A 22,606-nucleotide genomic window follows, 5' to 3' on the forward strand; every position below is an offset into this window, starting at 1 on the left:
AGGTGATAGTAAGTCATACCAGAAAGAATTACCTCAATCAGGCACTCAGTGTCTGAGCTATAAAGGCTAATGTATGTTACATCTATTCCGGACGAACCTCCTGTTACTGGATATTGTTGCCAGAACGGGAATTCGTCATTGAACTGGAGCGCAGAAAAGACAGCAACTTCGCTGCACGGGTGGTCAGCCGTTCTGATGACCCGATAGAGGATCTATGAAGCAACCCCAAGTAACCCCATGTAAGTAAACTTACTTTTGGCCTCCGCCCCCTCTCCCCTGTATAATGTATACCTAGTGTATACATCAGTCATGATTTGACAGTGACTTAATAATAAATAAAGACACGAAATATACCAGAGGTCAAAAGTTAATCGATTTTAAAAACATAAAGGACAAATATAATAACATTTAGAAAGAATTTATTTTTCTAGAAAAATAATATTATAAGTTCAGTCATTTTAATTAGGTAAGACTGCCCTTCAATTTTTATGTTATCGTATATTATGAACATTTAACTTTATCATATTGACAACGTTTAAAGCGCCAATATCAGCTACAAAAGTATCTTAACACTTAATACGTGACATCTAGGGAGCTACTGAGCTAGGGCTAGTATATAATATAATCTGAGCGGAAGTATCTTAACACTTAATACGTGACAACTAGGGAGCTACTGAGCTAGGGCTAGTATATAATATAATCTGAGCGGAAGTCCACACTTTAAAGGGACTTATAAGAGTAAAATGCACAAATTTCTGAATCTCCAAATCACACATTTTGTAGTTGATCAAGATAAAGTATTGGGGCTAATCTCCAGAGAATTACTGATGAGGGCAATAAAGATCACCTAGTTCCAAATTCAGATCTTAATTAATTAATTAATTAATTAATAAATACAATAGACTGAGTCCTAGTATGTAAGTAACAACACACACCTGCAAAACATAGTCTACTTTCCAGTAAAACATTAAACAATACACCATGATTACAAATAACTTTAAAAGAGTTACAATATTATAAAGTTTGGAGAGGAGAGAACCATTTGTTTGTTTGATAAAGCCCACGCAATAAAATAAATTCAAGTAGTGGGCGAACAATGAACACACTTGTCTCCTCTGCTGCTACATTATCCAAATACCTCACCTTACCTTTAAGGTTATATATATTAAATAAAGCAAATATTGCTCGCTGGAGACCGCGGTCCTGGCAAGGGGAAAGCTGTGCGCTGCTGGCTGATTTGCGTTTTAGTTTCGGTTGTTTCGGTTCCGTCTGTTTCTCCGGCCTCTCTTCCTGTGGTAGTCTGTAAACCCGCTAGTTTTTGGAAATTTGACAAATAAAAGTTTTTTTTTCTTTATAGTTTATAATAATCAAATGGATATGATAGATGATAAACTATAATCGTCATGTACTAAGAACTGAGCGATCAGTTCTTTACTCTGTAACAGAGAAATCAGCGGTTAAGGTGTAGTCACAGTAACGGTAAAAGTTGTAGTCACAGTCACGGTAAAAGTTATAGTCACAGTCACGGCAAAAGTTGTAGTCACAGTCACGGTTAAGGTGTAATCACAGTAACGGTAAAAGTTATAATCACAGTCAAAGTCACAATTTCAAAGCACACATAGGTCAAAGTGTCGCAAGATAGTCTTAGGACACGTTGACAGCAATACCTAAAGTAAGACCTCCAAAATGATAGTCAGTCAGAAATAAGTCATAGAGTTTTGTCATTGTGAGTTACTTTTACAGAGGTTGTCTCGTCATCTTCCTTCACTAGGAGTAGGGGTCGTTAGAACAAGAAGGTTAGACTGTCCGACTTTAAACCTACACAAACTAAAAACAATACCATAGTAACACTACTAGTTACCATAGTTAGTATGTACAAACAATCAAACACAGGTCCAGGAATATCCACTGTAGCTTAGGAGGACATTGCAAGGTATACATCAACATGTAAGTCCCTATCAATTTTTGATTTCTCACAATTGCTTAAGCTTGCTGTAATTAAGGGCCCTGAAGAGAAAAATTTCGAAATCAATATTTTAGTTGTTTTTGATAGAAAAGAGTAATTTCTATTAGTTACTTTTGGTCCTATCAATTTTTTTTGTTCCTAGCCGAATTTATCGTCGATCAAAGGTCAGCCCTTTTTTATAAGATTTTGAAAATCTTGGACCTCAGCCGTAAATAATGTCAATTTCAGACTACAATATATTTAATGTTTGGAAAGGGTGGCATTTTTTGAGAAGATGCTTAACTATTAACCATATTTATTAAAAAAATCAATTCAACTATATTTCTGACAAAATGTAGTTAAAAATAACCGTGAAGTTTAATTTGGTCAAAAACTATTGAAGCGTAAGATAGTCACAGTCACACTTTATGCGGTACAGCCTTTAACACATGATAGCATTTAAACAGGACTGAATATTTATCATCGACAGCTCACAAATCTGATAAAACCCCCTTTGCTTGAACAAAGAAGATTCCATGTGACCATTCAGGCAACTCCCCAAGTACTATGACCGCCTAACTAGGGCCCAACCAACTTCAAGAAGGAAAGAAATAATTGATAAATTGCGCGGCGTGCCCAGATTTGGCGACGTGCCCAGATTTGAATCACAGATCATGTGACCACTAACATTTCTCAGAGGGAGCAGCTTTGTTGAATTCGCCCGAATAATGTGCTCTCCGTTTCTTCTCAAACGCTGATAACTTCTCTGAAATAGTGTGCGGTAACACCAAACCAACGAGAGGTTTTAAGTATGTATACTGGGGAGTGTGGGGACACAAACCATTTAACATTTCCTAACTATTCCTAGTTATCGTACTCTCGTAAAGTAAGTACGATAAAACACGGGATTCTCTCACCTGGGTCTTTATCGACTGTTACTTCAGATGATATGCTGACCCTTCTTCTTTGTTTTGGTTCTTTTATTTCCAATCTACTGCTACCACCACTGTGGAATAGCATTTTGTGATGGGGTATTCATAGAGATTCCGCCACAGTGACCGGTTCCCATAGAGATGTACAGAATGGTCAAGTATACAAGTTTTCCATTGGAGGAAACGTCGATATGATTTTAAGAATTTCTTAAATGAAAGGGTTACTGTTAGTTCTGATCAAATGGAAGCAGCAACAGTACACTACCTCAAATCAACGGGATTTTCTTCTGTTTCCATCTTTTCAACTTCTTCAACGCCCTATAGTAACGTTATCTATCCGTTATTTAACAAATGAAAGTTACAAAATAACGTTCATTAACAGAATAATTCAAAATTAAAAACTTCAAGACTATTGCGCAGCTGTATTCGTCTAAAGAATTAAACACTACAGAGTGCTTGAATCGAAGTACAATTAAGGACTAACGATTCAAGTAACCAAATTTAAATTTTCTAGTCTTCGCGTTTCATTTGTCAACATTTTTATACAATTTTTCACAGGGAAACCTGGCAAGTGGTTAATTTCAAGTAAAGTAAGGTTGAATTTAAATCACTCTCACGATACTATTTCTTACTATCGGAATTAGTTATGAAACACGAATAACTAATAAATCAAAGAAAAAAGAAAACTGAGAAGAAAAAATAAAGGGGAAACTGAAAGGGCACACGAAAGGGGGTGGGGGGTACATACGTTTTCCTCGTCGTCATCGGAGTCGTCTAGAAGTCCCGCTGCGCGCGCCTCCTTCATTGCTTGGAACTCGTTGTAGTGAACTGAGCGCTTGTCCTTGAAATCCTCTGAAGCGGGAGACAGGATTTTTATATGGTTTAAATCATGTATATTGTTATGAATTTATTTATTTATTAAGAGAAAGAAGGATTTAATATATTGTAATCTGGAGAATTTAATTTAGAGTAGAACTAGAGTTGCACATCAACCGCATTGTCGCAAGATAGATGCTTCTAGTTTGAAGTCTCATTGAAGTTGATAAGGTCTCATGCATCTCTGCACTCAACATGTGTAGTCTACATTACACGTTAGTAGAAATGAGTTAAGTTGTTCTGTAGAATCGATTTTACACGGATAAAACGGATAAACTATGGTTACTGGTACTGGTACTGGTACTGGTACTGGTACTGGCACTGGTACTGGTACTGACACTGGTACTGGCACTGGCACTGGTACTTGTACTGGTACTGGTACTGGTACTGGTACTGGTACTGGTACTGGTACTGGTACTGGTACTGGTACTGGCACTTACTGTTGGCTTTGCTTTCTTCTAAAGACATTTTTTCCGCTTGTTCTTCAAACTTGAGTTGCCGTGAGGACCAGTCTATATTATTCAACCTGGAAGCAAGAGTTATTTATAGACACTACTAACAAGAGTAGTGTACCATTATAGACACTACTAACAAGAGTAGTGTACCATTATAGACACTACTAACAAGAGTAGTGTACCATTATAGACACTACTAACAAGAGTAGTGTACCATTATAGACACTACTAACAAGAGTAGTGTACCATTATAGACACTACTAACAAGAGTAGTGTACCATTATTATAGACACTACTAACAAGAGTAGTGTACCATTATAGACACTACTAACAAGAGTAGTGTACCATTTCGCTTGACGGTGTTAACATGACGCGGACGGTAGCTTAAAACTGTAAACTGCACAACTAAAGGTTGTCAACTCACATTACCATAGTTACACTACTAGTTACCATAGTTACACTACTAGTTACCATAGTTACACTACTAGTTACCATAGTTACACTACTAGTTACCATAGTTAAACTACTAGTTACCATAGTTACACTACTAGTTACCATAGTTACACTACTAGTTACCATAGTTACACTACTAGTTACCATAGTAAACTTACGTTGATTGCAGCTGGTCAGTGTCTAGTTTAGCTTGTTTGGGTGGACTCCAAGGTTCGTCAGCTAGATTGTCAGGTAGCTCATCGTCACTACCTATGTAAGGGAAGTAAGTAAGTAAGTAAGTAAGTAAGTAAGTAAGTAAGTAAGTAAGTAAGTAAGTAAGTAAGTAAGTAAGTAAGTAAGTAAGTAAGTAAGTAAGTAAGTAAGTAAGTAAGTAAGTAAGTAAGTAAGTAAGTAAATAAGTAAGTAAGTAAGTAAGTAAGATGTTCAGATATCTGCGACAGAATCAACATCATAGCTAATAAGCCGAACTAAAAAATTTCTAGTCAGAGGCAAACATTAAATCGAACAGCATTATAGATAGATCGCATTAATGAAGGTGACATTTATCTATAATGAAATTTGGTCGCATTAAATCACAATTAAAATCTTATACCGTTAACTAACTCCCCCTCTCACTCTCTCTCTCTCTTTCTAATTTATATCGGTACGTTTAATTATAAATTACTTCGACGAACGAGCTGTAATATTTAAAACTTCCATTCAACAAAGGAACCGTACTTTACTGTATCTGCCATTTCTCATTTTATATAATTCTATGCAACTATCCAATGATAATGATATATTATGTATAAAGGTATAAGGGATTATATCGTGGAATACAGATTTCAGGATGGTTTATAGAATGAATAAGGAAATTACGAACAGCAACAAGAATAATCTAATAACCTTTATCTCCACTACCACTACACAGTTCACGGTGATCAAATTGCATCGAGAATCGAGATACATCAAAATGCAGTCAAGAAAAAAGCGATGGTGGAAAGTTAAGCACGATTCCAGGCTAGTAAATGAAAGTTAAGCACGATTCCAGGCTAGTAAATGACAGTTGAATTTCACTGCAATGTGATTCGGTGGAATGTCACAGCGGAGTAACGGGGCTGTGTTGGGTTTTCTGTCGAAAGTAAAACAATCGTTATTCATTTCTGAAATTTCTCTCTCTCTGAAAATTTCTTTCTCTCTCTCTCTCTCTCTCTCTCTCTCTCTTTCTCTCTCTCTCTCTCTCCCTCTCTCTCTCTCCCGGAAAACAGAAACTGAGAAACAACTCCACAGAAAATGGTTACTGAAACACAGAGAAGTAACCAAACAAGTGTAACACAACACGAGCAAAACCCATCACTGTGTGTACGATTTGTAAGAAGTGACGTGGTACTGATGTCCACGTGACATGGCAACCACCTGAATATACCACGTGGTCAGACAATGGCGTCTTGAACCAATGGGATCATCCAGACGAAGCAGATTTAAAAACGGAGCTCGATCTTCAATTAGAGATAATAAAGTGGAGGATATGACTGGACCGGTGGCTGAGCCATCATAATTACTCATAATCATGAGACATATGACACACGTGACAGCCATTAACCAATCAGCTTTCAGCATTGACCAATTAAAACCTAAAGTCACTGTCACGTGTCAAAACAAATATGGTTCACCTCCCCACCAGTGGCCCGCTCTATAACTGGCTGTGTATATAACATTAACTGGCAATATAATACTGAGCATACAAGCTGGAACAGCCGGTCAGATGTAACAACTTAACAAGCCTTTGTACTATCGTGTGTCACGTGATCAGAGAATCTGGATATAATTGTGTAAAACTATGCTATTATATTCAAATACCATGTTAGACATATGGGGAATATGTTACAATATTAAAATCTGTGACTTACACTGTACATTACAGTACATCACAGTACACTACAGTACATGACAGTACATGACAGTATGCAGGGCAATTCCACGGTAAGGTTCCACTTGGTGAAAATGAAAAATGTTAAGATAGGCACCTAATTTTGGTTAAAATATGTTCATTAGACTCTTAACCTTACAGGTCAACAAAAGTTTTTTGTTTCATATTGCATTAACTTTTGATTTTTCTCATTCAAAGGAACACCACTCGGAAATGAAAAAAATCATTCAAATTTTCAAAGGGCCATAGTTTGGGTATGCAGCAATATTTCTCTATGAAATTCCATACACTTAAGCATAGGCATAAGAATGAGAGCCATGCAAAGTTTCAAAACCGTTACTCAAATACTTTTTCTAAAAAATTTCCACAAAGATGGTGTCGCGTCTGTCACAAAATTAAGCAAAAAAGTTTTTTCAGAGCCACATAGTGCTATTTATATTCAAAAAACCACTGTAACCTATCTCTTCTGAAGGTAAGGGAGTACCGTAGAAATTATCAGGTTTGTGTCTTTTAAGAAAAAAATTTTGGAAGGGGGGTCCCAACTTGTCGCGTCCGTCACATTTTTTTGAAAATGCTCCAAAAAATCTTTTAACAGACTTTAAATGCATTTTTGTTAAAGCTGAGACCGTTCTTAACAAAACGATGTTGTCAAATCGAAAATTGGACAGAAAATGACTGAGTTATGTATAATTTTGTATATGCCCATATATGGGCGTACGGCTCACTTTTAGCCATTTTTATCCATATTTCCATTATTTTGACTAAAACCAAGACAAATTGAAGTCAAATAAGGTTTGGCTATGTTGACTAGACTATCAAATAACATCATATACAATTCAATAATTAAATTTACTGAGTTTTGCCATTTTATTTGCCTTAACCTTTTTCAGGGGTAAAAAGCACAAAAAATGGACTTAACCCTATTTTCGCATATTTTTGAAGTAAAAATTCAGTATCTTCCACATTTTAAACACTAAAGTAATGAAACTTTTGGGAGATGGTCTCAACAGTGTGATGTGTTGAACAGAGATAAATGTTTTACCAGAGTTATAAATTTGTTCAAGTAGAGAAATAATTGCTGCCCCTAGATTGATACCCTAGCGTATGCCCAAAATGGACGATTTTGGCTATTGCAGACCTCGTGGAAGTACTAGCGGCCTAAAAATTGGCATAAATATAGAATGAAGGTCACTGAACAAGATAAAAGTGTCAAATAGAAGATTTGGAGAAATTGAAAAAAAACGTGTGTCCGTCACAGTCACGTCTGTCACAATTTGAAAATGGCGCCACGCAAACAAAAACTGAGCATTCTCCAAAAAAATGGTATCTCAGAAATCCCTAAACCTTTTTCTATCACTGCATGTCCAAATTAGAGATAATAGATAACGTTTTGAGATAGATTTGGGTACCTTCTGAGTAGACACCCAAAAAAAGTGTCATATTTAAGTCGCGTCCGTCACAGGGGTGCTATCTCAGAAAGTAATAATGGTAGGGGTCTGAAATTTTCACACAACCTATAGAAAGGTTAAATGTGGACTAATAAATAGTTTAAGCTGATATAGAAGCAACATCCTGAGCACAACATTCGTTTGAACTTTAAAAAATGGCATAATCGTGGTGTCCGTCACGGTGGAATTGCCCTACAGTACAGTTCATAACAGTACATTACAGTACACCACAGTACGCTACAGTACATCACAGTACATTACAGTACATCACAGTACACTACAGTACACAACAGTACATTACAGTACACACTAGTACATTACAGTACATCACAGTAAATTACAGTACATCACAGTACAGTACATCACAGTACATTACAGTACATTACAGTACATCACAGTACAGTACATCACAGTACATTACAGTACATTACAGTACATTACAGTACATCACAGTACACCACAGTACGCTACAGTACATCACAGTACATTACAGTACATAACAGTACATTACAGTACATTACAGTACACAATAGTACATTACAGTACATCATAGTGCATCACAGTACACTACAGTACATTACAGTACATTACAGTACATCACAGTACACAACAGTACATCACAGTACATTACAGTACATTACAGTACATTACAGTACATTACAGTACATTACAGTACATTACAGTACATCACAGTACATTACAGTACATCACAGTACATTACAGTACATTACAGTACATCACAGTACATTACAGTACATTACAGTACATTACAGTACATTACAGTACATTACAGTACATTACAGTACATTACAGTACATTACAGTACATTACAGTACATTACAGTACATTACAGTACATTACAGTACATTACAGTACAACAGCACTATTACACGACGTAATACTCATTAACCTTCATTATATCACTCTATATCACTATAATATTATGTCGTAATTGGTTTCCTCCTCCTCCTGAAGCTTGAGGACGAATAGCCGCTGGGTTACACACACACACACACAAAGCGATTATTAGTTGAATAATGTATGTAGCATTGTTAGATAAGTTATATATACCTCCTATAGCTACGTAGGGTTGTTATTTAGGCTGCTGTCTCTGAGTCTCTGCAGTATTGTTAAGTTGTTATTTAGGCTGATGTCTCTGAGTCTCTGCAGTATTGTTATTTTGTTCGCTCTCACATCACACTTAACACACAGTTTTCTTTTAAATCCGTCTAATACTTCAGAAAAAACGTGATATTAACTAATAACATAGTGGATCACTTACAGGGGGGGGGGGGCTTGATATTAACTAATAACATAGTGGATCACTAACAGGGGGCATGATCCCCCACTCTAACAGTCCCCTCATTATATTATGCATTATATTATTATACATAATTATTGTGCGGTTTCTTAGCTTTAAACATAGCACTGTAGAAAGAAAATACTACAATATAATCAAGGTACGATGTTGGATACCTGAGTTCTATATCTTTCGATAGCAACTCCATCTATGTATCTGCTTAGCTTCCATCACTGATCCTGGTACTTGAGATTCCAGGTGTGGCTTTAAACAATGTTTTAAGGGCCCAACACTCAGCTCACTCAGTTGATGGTAGAACAGTGGGTCGAGGTCTTTGTGCGATGTTGTAGCAGGGACTCCACTTCTTGTTTTCTCTTGCTAACCAGATTGCATAGGAACATCTGAGAGCAACCAAAGCCGCTTCTTGGAACACTGCTTTCTTTACTCTCTTTGTAACACCAAAGTAGTTTAGTAGGGCTGGTAAGGTATGATGCCAGAAGCCTCTACACCCAACCTCTACCGTAAAAAGCTGAGCTTTCCACCCACTGCCATGCAGCCCAGGAATAAGCTCTCTGTTGTAACGTGCTTGTTTACGTTCTACTTGGTCACTAAAGTTACTCTCGTCACCAACTGTCAACTCTACTAATATGACCACCTTTCCTTTATCAGACCAGACTACAATATCGGGACGTTCTGCAGTTCCGTAGATGTGCTGGGGGAACTGTGCTGGGAGGTCATCTTCGTCCCAGATAATCTGCCAATCTTGGTCTTTCTCAAAAGGGCTCTCTCTTTTCATCTTCGTCTTCGGTTTTTGGTAACAGCTGCTAGATGACTTGAAGCCTGTCCAGTCCTGAACTTCAAGTTTAAAATCTTTGTTGTTGAACTTCTCGATTTGATCCAGTAGGGATTTCGCAATGACCCGCAGCACGTTGTCATGCCTCCAATTGTATCGTTTGTTGTTCAGCGAGAAGTTGCAAGCTACCAAAATGTGCTTAATGTTGCAGTGTCTCCATCCGCAAAGTGGACAGTGTCCTGTGTCAGCATAGTTCCACAGGCTCATGTTTGCTGGAGTATTTGCAACGTCATGGGTTGCATTGAGGTGGAACTTAAGAAGAGCAGGACTCATCTTGTAGTTGTAAATAAGGTTGTTCCAACCTAGGTCTAGCTGCATGGTGTTTTCCCATGTTAAGAATTGTCCTTGAACTCCCTTGTCTACCAGTGTCAACAGGATATCCTGCTCTGAGATGTGGGATACCAGTTCTTTCAGTTTTTCCTTTTCACTGGCTACACTCCTCTTGGATCCCAAGCCCATCCTGCCTTGCACTGTTACCCCTACTAACTCTCTGAAGTAGAGATCTCTTTCTCTAGCACTCAGCTCATTAGTGTAACCCCACCGACTGCTCCCTTCTTGTTTCTTGGCCCTGTGCTCGTAGACCTCCTTAACTTTAGGATCCTTGCTGTTCTTTAGAGAGTAACCTTTGGACACCTGAAGGAACTTGTATAAGTCCGATAGTCTTTTAAGATTCAATCCAAAGCAATCCTTATTTCTGTAAAGCACACTGACAGTAATTGTCTTTGTTACACCTAGCCATTTCTTCAGATACTTCGTACATATTGCTTCAAGATCTTTGACAAAACTAACCGGGAGATTGTAGATCATCAGGTCCCAGGAGAGCTTGCTGGTTAGGAGGTTGTTGTAAATCCAGCATTTCATCACTCCATTAAGGCCTGATCCGTCCACTGCCTGAAACAGTGTAATCAGTTTGTCTTCTATCAGCTTCTTGGTATCTTTGAGGCCCAGATCCACATATATCCAATGGCCAAGAAACTTCATCGGTGTATTTCCAATAAACTGGATTTGAGCTCCATCTATGAAAATTTCAGGGTCATAGGACACATACCTTCCATCTATAACCTTCATCCCCAGGGATACGCATTTACTCGGCTTGGCTTTCATTTTCCTTGACCAAGTAAGAAATCTTTCCATCACATCTATTAGCTTCTTCATCTTTTCCAGCCTGGGAGACATCAGAGTTAGGTCGTCAGCAAAAGCACGACTTGACGTGCTGCTAGAACTAAAAGACGGCTTGTAACCCAAGTCGCTTTGATTTTTCAGGAGATCCAATAGTAGGTTGAAAACTATTAAGAACAGTACAACCGATAGAGGGTCGCCCTGAAAAAGACCTAACATATAAAAGAACCAGTTTGTTTTCCAGTCCTTTGTCACCACTCTCACAATCAGCTCATCATAGTACTTAAACATATATTCTATGAGCCAGTTTGGGAACTTATAATGTCTTAGAGCATATATTATCAAGTTGTGGGGAACCCGGCCGTAGGCGTTCATTAGGTCCACCCAAACTGCAAAGATCTGTCGTCTATTAGATTTGGCATCCTTCAACTCTTCCATCAGAGCCTGAGTATGCTCGAGGCAACCTGGTGTCTTACGCAGGAATCCTTTCTGGATAGACGAGTCTATGTAGCTATTACTGACCATATACTCTAGCATTCTGTCCGCTAGTAATCCCATCTGCAACTTCCCACTAGTGTTTGTTTTAGTGATGTTTCTGAACTTACTAGGGTCATCTAAATCCTCAGTTTTTGCTATCAGAATGGCTTCACCTACTCGCCATTGCAGCGGGACTCTCTGGCTTTCCCATAGAGAATCCAGCAGTTTGAATACTGCTTTCGCCATTCTGGGACATCTCTTATATACCAGATATGGGACTCCATTCGGACCAGGTGATGATTTATTTCTACGGCTTTTCAGCTTCGTTTGAAACTCATCCCAGTCCAATCTCTCCATCTCAAATGCAGTCTTTGGTACTGGGGCATCGGGCAGTCCTTTAAGCTTTACATATAAAGCACTTCTCTCCTTATCACAGTACTCATTCTTAAAGAATCTGTCAGCCACTTCCTTGGAGAAATTAGGGGGTTTGTTCTTCTTATCCCCGTCCAGCAGTTTCCTTCCAAATTGAAATGGGTTTTGTTTAAACTGTGACTGTTCCTTTTTGCTCTCCTTATTCTTCTTCTTAATACACGATTAAGCGTGTAAAGTATAACTCAGAAATATGTTCTGTAACAATCCCATGAGTATAACTATTCCCTGTATTATGAATGACTAACCAGATTTAATGGTTAAAAATGAGTGATTTAGTTTTACATAATAATAAACAAATATTTATGACTTGTAAGTCCAGTGTGGTTCATAGAAAGATAGAATATTGGGAGGAGGGACTGGGGGAGGACTGAGGAGGAGGATGGAGGACTGAGGAGAAGGATGAGGAGGAGGACTGAGGAGGACTGAGGACCCAGGAGGAAGAGGAGGAGGATGAAGAGGAGGAGGAGGACCCAGGAGGAGGACCCAGGAGGAGGACTCAGGAGGAGGAGGAGGACTGGGGAGGAGGAGGACTGTTGAGGACTTCAATGAGGAGGACTGAGGACGAGGAGGAGGAGTAGGAGTAGGACTGAGGAGGGGAGGAGGAAGAGGACTGAGGAAGATCAGGAAGACCCAGGGGGAGGAGGAGGAAGAGTAGGAGGAGGAAGCATCTGAATGTTATTTCCATTTTTGTCCGTTTTTGTCCATTTTTGTCCGCTCTATTTTTTGTCCGTTTTGAAAATATAGGGTACCGAACGGACAAAAAACATGATCCCCCTATAACAGCAAAAATTGAACATTTTATTTAGCAATTTAGGTGTCCATTAATGTCCGCCTATGTCCGTCTATGTCCGCCTATGTCCGCCTATGTCCGTCTATGTCCGCCTATGTCCGCCTATGTCCGTCTATGTCCGCCTATGTCCGCCTATGTCCTGTCCTTTTTGGATTCTATGAGACAAGCGGACATAGACGGACGTGACACCCCCCCCAATATTGCACAAATATAAAAATAATTGGATTATTTATAAAATCTTTCGAGTGATACACAAGCTTAGACAACTAGGAAATGAGCCCCGACTGATATCTGAGCCCCGACTGATATCTGACCGATTCCAGTCTTGCAGCCAAATCCCTAGACAAGTACTCGGTTCCTGAGTTCCTAGTTGTATGTGATTATATCAAATGTGATCAATATACAGTTAAGCGTATGCTATAATATAGATCTATAAAACGGAGTACAGGTTACTGGGGCACCATGAAAGCCCGGCCCTCGTTTCTCCGCAAAGTCTCTTTTATTGTGCTAACTGTGTACAAGATAGAGTGACTCGATTTCAATCTGCATGTATTTACTCCAGTAGCAGGGTGTAGTTGAGTGTGCACTACGATGTACATAGTTGGGTGTACAGAATTGGGTTAAATAGATCATTGTAATGGTAACTCAAATACAGTGACTTTTACTTAATGCTGCACTATATATTTGTCTGACGTAAAAATTGTCTTCACAAAAGTTTTTCCTCCTGATAAGATGAACACCCTCGATTAATCCGCAAGCTTTTATGATGTTCAAAACTAAACCCCAAAGAAAACATCTAAAAAAACCCATTACCACAATGGAAATTGGAGGTAAAATGGGTTTTTTGGGGGTTGGACACCCCTCTTAAGTCTTAGTAGTTAGTACCAGGCCATGTACTAACTGTTTTTCTGGGAAATGAGCAGCAGACCCACCACTTGCACTTAGTACAAAAGTACTAACTTTGTTTTGGAAGAAAATATGACCCACCACCCCAACCGCCCAACATCACGTACAGCACTAAGCGTGCGATCCCCCTCCCCCTGGTTGTTATTGTATGTGTCACGTACAGCACTAAGCGTGCGATCCCCCTCCCCCTGGTTGTTATTGTATGTGACACGTACAGCACTAAGCGTGCGATCCCCCTCCCCCTGGTTGTTATTGTATGTGACACGTACAGCACTAAGCGTGCGATCCCCCCTCCCCCTGGTTGTTATTGTATGTGTCACGTACAGCACTAAGCGTGCGATCCCCCCTCCCCCTGGTTGTTATTGTATGTGACACGTACAGCACTAAGCGTGCGATCCCCCTCCCCCTGGTTGTTATTGTATGTGACACGTACAGTACTAAGCGTGCAATATCCCCTCCCCCTGGTTGTTATTGTATGTGTCACGTACAGCACTAAGCGTGCGATCCCCCCGCCCCTGGTTGTTATTGTATGTGACACGTATAGCACTAAGCGTGCGATCCCCCTCCCCCTGGTTGTTATTGTATGTGACACGTACAGCACTAAGCGTGCGATCCCCCTCCCCCTGGTTGTTATTGTATGTGTCACGTACAGCACTAAGCGTGCGATCCCCCTCCCCCTGGTTGTTATTGTATGGGACACGTACAGCACTAAGCGTACGATCCCCCTCCCCCTGGTTGTTATTGTATGTGACACGTACAGCACTAAGCGTGCAAATCCCCCTCCCCCTGGTTGTTATTGTATGTGACACGTACAGCACTAAGCGTGCGATACCCCTCCCCCTGGTTGTTATTGTATGTGACACGTACAGTACTAAGCGTGCAATATCCCCTCCCCCTGGTTGTTATTGTATGTGACACGTACAGCACTAAGCGTGCGATCCCCCTCCCCCTGGTTGTTATTGTATGTGACACGTACAGCACTAAGCGTGCGATCCCCCTCCCCCTGGTTGTTATTGTATGTGTCACGTACAGCACTAAGCGTGCGATCCCCCTCCCCCTGGTTATTATTGTATGTGACACGTACAGCACTAAGCGTACGATCCCCCTCCCCCTGGTTATTATTGTATGTGACACGTACAGTACTAAGCGTGCGATCTCCCTCCCCCTGGTTATTATTGTATGTGACTTGAATGTAACCCAAGCCTCACCTTACATAAGGGCATATGTTATATCTAGATATTTCTAACGTATTTGATTATCGTCGTCCTAATTTCTATGTACACATTATCTGGATAATAAAGTAATAATAACATTAAGGTCATAAAACTCGTACACCTTGTCTTGGACCAAATTTTTTTTGGTAAGCAGCCAAAAATAAATAACCTTTCGGTGCTTCACATACGAGACTATCAGATCAGTGAATATTTCAATAGTTCCAGAAACCGTTCTGCTCAGTTAGTAATATTTCTGTAGAACTCGTTGATTTCCTTAAACCGCCAAGTAAAACAGTTATAATTTGTGAGATAAGATTAAATATTACAGTTTTAAGCAGCAGATTTCCCGGAAGCTGAGCTGATCATTGATAGACTAATTATAGAAGTGTTATTCCGTACAAAAATTTGTATTTCATGATTGATTTAGACTATTTCCGTTACTATGGCCATACTTCATAAAATAATATTTTGATTTTGAAATCTTTTCTGCCCTTTTTTGGTTAATTATTCGTTTGTCAGGCCTAAAAAGATGAATGCCTCATTGCTGTCATTTATGTATTATAAAACAAGATTTGTTATTCATAGTATTTTCTGTCCCTCTTGTTTAATTATTTTTCAACCGTTATGAAACTATAAGTCGTGTTGTGTATTTGGGTCTAGAAAATATTGTCGATCTAGATAAAAGACATCAGCCATGGAGTGGTGGGCCGCGGGAGGGGAGGGGAGGGAAGGGGGGGGGGGGGGAGCATGGAGTCCTCAACAAATTAGTTTACTTACGTAAGCCAGCACCTGTGCATCCTAACGAAATTGTAGTTACGGAAGAATATCGCTATCTTGAAAAAAAAGAAAGAAGAAAGTTGCCAAAAATGAGATCATACATAGGATCAAACTCGAAATGCAGTAATCAGGCAAAAAAATATAGTCATTGTACGTACAAGGACTAAAGATGACGTCACAACCCTGACTTATTAAGCAAATCAGTAAAATGTTACAAGAGGTAATCATAAAATTTTAGAAATCAGCAAAAAGCGAACAAACACAAATTACGTGAGCAACAAAAATTTACTTTCAATACCGCAATGTAGTGACTATAACAGTACTAGAGATAAAGCTTGTCGTGAAAACCCATTTCTTTGCAATTCACAAGCGGAAACTTTGGCTCATTTTAAAAGTTCTCCCGAAAACTTTCCGCTCCTCTGTCTGTCAACAGTGGAGTGGCACGTGAAGTGTGGTTACCATAGTTACACTACTAGTGGAGTGACACGTGAACAACACAGACAATAGCACTGGACAAACAGGAGCATTAACTGTTAAACGCTTCTAAAAATAAAATCTTGTGATTACTGGTGCTGATGAAGAACTCCTGAAACAGTATATAGCAATGAACTCTGTCAATAACACGGCGAAGACAGAGGCAACTGTTATCAGGCGAGGTAACCGCGTGTTACTATGGTATTCAGTAAGGTTGCCATGACAACTCACCGCGTCTACCATTCTTCCAGTTTCACGTTACACTTCCGCGTTTCCATGGCAACGGAAGTGTTCCTCCTTTTCAACACGGAGCGATTGAGTGTAACTAAGGATCTAATACAGCTAGAGAGAGAGAGAGAGAGAGAGAGAGAGAGAGAGAGAGAGAGAGAGAGAGAGAGAGAGGGAGAGAGAGAGAGAGAGAGAGTGTGTTTCTATTGTCACGGAGATGTAAACTATCTACCAGACAAGATGAAGCTTATCAGTGTAATGTAATATGTGGTGTAAGATGTCTCAAATTACTGATTACAGTGAGGAGACTTGTGATTTAAGTTGGATCACCTGGCTTTCATGACAATGTAACACAATGTAACACTCATATTACTAAATCTGTTATTTCCGTTTTCGCTTTGAGTACGCCGTTCTAACTAGTACAGGCTTCTAGAACGCGGTGGTTTAAAAGATTTGTATAGTGAAAATGTTTATTTTTGGACTGGTGATAGACGCCAATACTTTGTATGGATTGCAAATCCATGTCTTTTCGTTTTATTCAGGCTTCAAGACTAATATCAACAGGCTATAATATAGTTTAAACTTAACTGTACAGTGCTGTCAAATGTATTAAGTAAAAACGATACGTTACCATATAGTAACGTGTAGTGTGCCACGGAACTCGGAAGTAACATGTCCAATGTCAGAAATATTACGAAAAACAATCATTAACAGAGGACAGAAAATGAGCACAGAGCGATGTTTAACATTAAACAAACAAATGTTCTTCCTTGTTGTGCATTTTTTGAATTTTTTGAAGCTTCGGTCAGTTTAAATGTCAGTTTTGAGATTTTGACCGGTTACTAATATAAACTTCATCATTAATTTCATGTAATAGGGGGGGGGGGGGGGGGGGGGGGTCATGAGTATTTTAACAACATTTAAAATTAAGAACAGGATATTAGATATCTTTGTAATGGTTTGCTCTTTCCGCCGTTGTAATCCTTCGCCGATTTGACGACTAACTTTGATATCTTTAGATTTTAGTCCCCAGATATCATTTCGAGACAAAAATAATACGCTTCTTAGCTTTTACTTCCTTTGTTAGTTCTGCCGAGCAGTTTAAATGTCGGTTAATAAGCGATTTCAACCAGGCTGTCTCCCTAAATGCATCCTATATTTCAACAAAAAAGACATGCATTTATATAATCTCTCTACATTGTTTTAACACACCGAATTTTAATTCATACACAGTAAACAAACACAATTATTTCAGGATGTAACACTAAGGCACATAACACTGAGGAGTGAAGAACAACACTAAAAACTGGATCCAATCTAAACTAAACAACTCAAGCAGCCCTGCTAAGCAACTATATTAACCACAGATTACCCCTAGTAACCTCTAGTAACCACTAAGCAACTCAAGAAGCCCCTGCTGTGAAATGAGATCTCCAACAATAGAAGCCGCCCAGAACAACAGAAAACCAAGTCCGTCCACACAAATGGGCACCGAGCACGCCAGCATAATGTTTATAGTTGCGATTATATCAGTGCTAACAATAATAACAATAATAGTGCTGTGGATAACGTGTCACTTAGCCAGGAAGAAGTATGAGAAGGGCCATCTTAATGGTGCTATTTGGTGGTTGAAAATAGCGTATTTTGGGAAAATCCCCGTTTTGAAAAAGAACCAAGACTCAGTAAAACTAGTTGCAGACGGACTGATTGGAGATGAAACCCCTTGTTAATGCTACCAACCGGTCCCCTAGCCATCTACTCACAGTCAGAATAGGATCAGTTCGGTTTCTAAATCCTACAACCAAGTGTACACCGTGATAAAGGGGTTAATGTTAGTAACCTAATCTGCATATTTACTGTACAGTACACAGTGTGCCCGCGAGCCCAATTTTCTGCAAAAAGTCAGTTTTTTTCTTCAACCAGCCTATTTTCAATTTAAAACCACCCTATCCACCCTAAAATTGCATGAGAAATCGTTTAAAGGGGTTTTCAAGATGATTAGAAGGATTTTTGACCTCATATATTGATTTAACCTGATTTTTTGTGTAAAATTACATTTTTTTGCCGTTTTTTGCCATATTTTTGAACAAATTACAAAAATAAGTGACAAATTCACTTTGGTGAGCATCCATAATTTACGCTATTATTATATCTGTTAGTATAGGATATTTAGAGTAATCTCAGAAAAATTTACAGTGTGATATTGTGGCATGATTTTTTTATGGGCCATCAAAGGTTTAAGATTATACAGAAATTTTGTGAATTTTAGGACTTTTTGATTCCATTTTTAGACCATTTTATCACTTATATCAATTATAAACTACTTCTTTGTGTTTTAAATGGAAAGAGGTTATCAAGAGCTTTCATTTGATACCTCCATACATAGCTTTTGATCAAAATTCGAATTTTCTGGGACAAAAACAATGTTATTTTGAGCTAAATTGAGTTACGCGCTTACAAAATAAGGTAATTTAGCCCCAAATTGCTGATATTTTATTTTTTGAAGCCTTTAAATCACCTCAACAAGTGTTTCCGGACCTTACAATGACCAAAAACACTTAAAAAGCAATCTTGATGCTCTCAAACAGTTCAGAAATCATTATTTTTGCAATTTAAGGTCTAAAAATGGTACATTTAGCCCTTTTTTAACTTTAAAGGACCCTAATTTCAATAAAATTACCAAAATTTTAGGGCAGTAGCTGAAAATAGTTCCCAAATAGTCATTCTTAGGCATAACCATACCTAAAGGTTACTTTAAAACACATGTGGAGACTCTAAAACTGCCCCCAAGATTAGTTAAGGGTAAAATAGTGATATCCCCATATTTTGGCAGTCAAATTTTTTGAGGGAAGCTGGGGGTACTTATGGCCATGGGAAGGTGTCAGATGACAAATTTGGGTTCCCCATTATGTTTTTTCTGTCAATGTAAGGTATCAGGCATAACAAATAACTTAGTTAATAGTTCCCAAAACTGCGATCTGGAAGTTGATTCTGAACTTTGGTACCATGCGAACGAAATTTTGTCCTTCAAAAATGATGAAAACATCGAATTTTGCCTGCAAAAATCGAAATTTCGTATTTTTAACCCAATTTTTATTGGATCTGGCCCCTAACTCCATATAATAATGATGAAAAACAATGTTTATGGTTTTAGACATGTTTAGAGATTATTATTCTAGTTTATATGCGACCAATTCATCCATTAATTCTTATCCTATTGAATTTTATTCATAAATTTCATACCAATTTGGTGTATATGATTCAAAATATCTCAAAAACTAAAAATGATAGCCCCTTAATTCTTTTTTTGTTAGAAAATTCAGATTATTTCTGATCAGATCAGGCTAAACTTATCTGGAAAGCAAATATCACCCAAAATACTTTTTGCAGCCTCTGGGCACACTGTGCAGTATACACTATACATGTATTATATATGTTTTCATGCAGTCCTCGCATGAAAAACATTTTCTCACCGAATCATATCGTTTTAACAGAAATAGCAAGAAAATATCATGGTAAGTAACCATGGTAACGAGTAACCATGGCCCCCTGCAATTAATTAATTACCATTATAATACTCGTAGGGGGTCGGAGGTTCGTCTATCTTCATGTGACCATAGTCCTTATCGGCCGGGTGGAGCGTCAATGTTATATTTTCTTCATCCCAAGTGACCGGTGGTGGTACTCTGAGGAACATTTTAATAATTGTTTTATATTTATCTGACAGAGATTTATTGTTAAAAGATTTGATTGCAAAAATATTTTTAATTTTCTTGCACCCTTCAATAGGTTCAATAATCAATAGGCAGGTTCCTTCGCGTTGAACAGTAAAAAGTAAAAACCCGACGTAGCTTTGACACACCACCAACATACCAATAGTAATTAGGGTATGTAAATAAGAAAATATAAGACCCTTCCTTCCGGCACACTATCCTATGAGTATTAGTCCGTTATCGATAGTTACATTAGCTGTGGGGAACATCATTGATGTGCGAGTCTGCGACTGAGATGTCTATATTTCTCAAACGCTATCGATTAATGACAAAATGTTCCGTCTTCATGAACAATGAATATCTCAAATAGTGAATAATTTTGCCCTATTCGATCGCTGAAATATAATCTGTTAAATAAACGGCCGATGTCACATCCGATCGAATCTAAGCGCGCGCGCGTTAGCGCGCTAGTTATCTGCGCCATATTGTATACTACTGAATCGTGTGTCGTTCGCGTTCCTGGAACTTTATTTATGATTCGTTGCCAAACGGGCATGTCCCCGATAGGCGATATGTCCTTACAAGGTTAGATAACAAAATTTGAATAGATTTTGATTGACTGCTTAAGAGAGAGATATTAATTTGGAATAACTAACACAAAATACGGATCCATAAAAGGCTCAAAAGCTAGTGACTGTCACAATAAATAACCACAACAAATTAAGTACATTACGTAAATGTACTGAGACCAGAGTCCAGATAGTTCATTATATAGCTCACTTAGACTGCATTAAATATACTGCTTGTTGTTCAGAAGGTGCAGGTTCTGGGAACTAATGAAGCTGGCGATATTATCATGGTATAAACTGGTACAGCTTTGGAATGATCCCCTTTTATATAGCTACAAATCATCGGCCCGACACAGTCTGTATAATTACTGCACTTAGTGCACTAAGTGGTACCTTGGTTAGGGCACCTTGGTTAGGGTACCTTGGTTAGGGTACCTTGGTTAGGGTACCTTGGTTAGGGTACCTTGGTTATGGTACCTTGGTTAGGGTACCTTGGCCTGGTTAGGGTACCTTGGTTAGGGTACCTTGGTTAGGGTACCTTGGTTAGGGTACCTTGGTAAGGGTACCTTGGTTAGGGTACCTTGGTTAGGGTACCTTGGTTAGGGTACCTTGGTTAGGGTACCTTGGTTAGGGTACCTTGGTTAGGGTACCTTGGTTAGGGTACCTTGGTTAGGGTACCTTGGTTAGGGTACCTTGGTTAGGGTACCTTGGTTAGGGTAACTTGGTTAGGGTACCTTGGTTAGGGTACCTTGGTTAGGGTACCTTGGTTAGGGTACCTTGGTTAGGGTACCTTGGTTAGGGTACCTTGGTTAGGGTACCTTGGTTATGGTACCTTGGTTAGGGTACCTTGGCCTGGTTAGGGTACCTTGGTTAGGGTACCTTGGTTAGGGTACCTTGGTTAGGGTACCTTGGCCTTGGTTAGGGTACCTTGGTTAGGGTACCTTGGTTAGGGTACCTGGCCTTGGTTAGGGTACCTTGGTTAGGGTACCTTGGTTAGGGTACCTTGGTTAGGGTAACTTGGTTAGGGTACCTTGGTTAGGGTACCTTGGTTAGGGTACCTTGGTTAGGGTACCTTGGCCTGGTTAGGGTACCTTGGTTACGGTACCTTGGTTACGGTACCTTGGTTACGGTACCTTGGTTACGGTACCTTGGTTACGGTACCTTGGTTACGGTACCTTGGTTACGGTACCTTGGTTACGGTACCTTGGTTACGGTACCTTGGTTACGGTACCTTGGTTACGGTACCTTGGTTACGGTACCTTGGTTACGGTACCTTGGTTACGGTACCTTGAATACGGTACATTGAATACGGTACATTGGTTAAGGTTACAGAATAGGAGAGAAGCGATCCCTCCTGGTTAAACAGACCTTTGTAACTAAATTAGTGCCATCAAATTTATAATTACCTCGCTGAGGCTTAGAACGAGACGAATCAAATACAGACCTTTAACATTGAACAAATAAAAAATAACTTACTTAGGTTGAGTTTCTATCTCCACTACAGATCGCAGTATTCCCTTTGGTGTGTCGCCCATTTATATCTTGTCTCCCTAACACATTTGCTAGATTGAGAGTGAAGGTATAATGAGAAACATCTTTAAATGAGTAAGATAATATTAAATACATATTCTGCCACGATGACGACGATCTATAATTGCTTAAAACAGTGACAATTTCTCGGGAAGTCACTTCAAGTAACGCTGCGAATGAAGAATATTCGGAAGATATTTAACTTT

At 39.0% G+C, this 22,606-nt stretch overlaps 1 protein-coding gene across 4 annotated transcripts; it reads right to left on the reverse strand.

Annotated features, from left to right (window-relative positions):
• Window positions 1–319: 319 nt before the first annotated feature.
• LOC134819935 (protein phosphatase inhibitor 2-like) lies at window positions 320–22,444 on the reverse strand. 4 transcript variants are annotated; one of them, XR_010160819.1, is made up of 10 exons: window positions 22,347–22,444; window positions 20,156–20,274; window positions 4,820–4,910; window positions 4,194–4,279; window positions 3,626–3,729; window positions 3,143–3,195; window positions 2,863–2,951; window positions 2,634–2,711; window positions 664–1,311; window positions 320–587 (listed from the first exon to the last, which is right to left on the reverse strand). XR_010160819.1 is itself a non-coding variant. In XM_063830091.1 (9 exons), exons 1-9 carry the CDS (start codon window positions 22,403–22,405, stop codon window positions 1,166–1,168), a joined length of 825 nt encoding a protein of 274 aa, XP_063686161.1. In that variant the 5' UTR covers window positions 22,406–22,444; the 3' UTR covers window positions 320–1,165. The 4 variants fall into 4 exon arrangements, 3 of the variants coding, with proteins under 3 accessions (XP_063686161.1, XP_063686162.1, XP_063686163.1); XM_063830091.1 differs by having other exon boundaries at window positions 320–1,311; XM_063830092.1 differs by lacking the exon at window positions 320–587 and having other exon boundaries at window positions 1,162–1,300.
• Between the last annotated feature and the right edge of the window lie 162 nt (window positions 22,445–22,606).

This window comes from Bolinopsis microptera, chromosome 8 (assembly GCF_026151205.1).
Source record: "Bolinopsis microptera isolate Bmic1 chromosome 8, MBARI_Bmic_1.0, whole genome shotgun sequence".
In the NCBI taxonomy this organism is placed as follows: domain Eukaryota; kingdom Metazoa; phylum Ctenophora; class Tentaculata; order Lobata; family Bolinopsidae; genus Bolinopsis; species Bolinopsis microptera.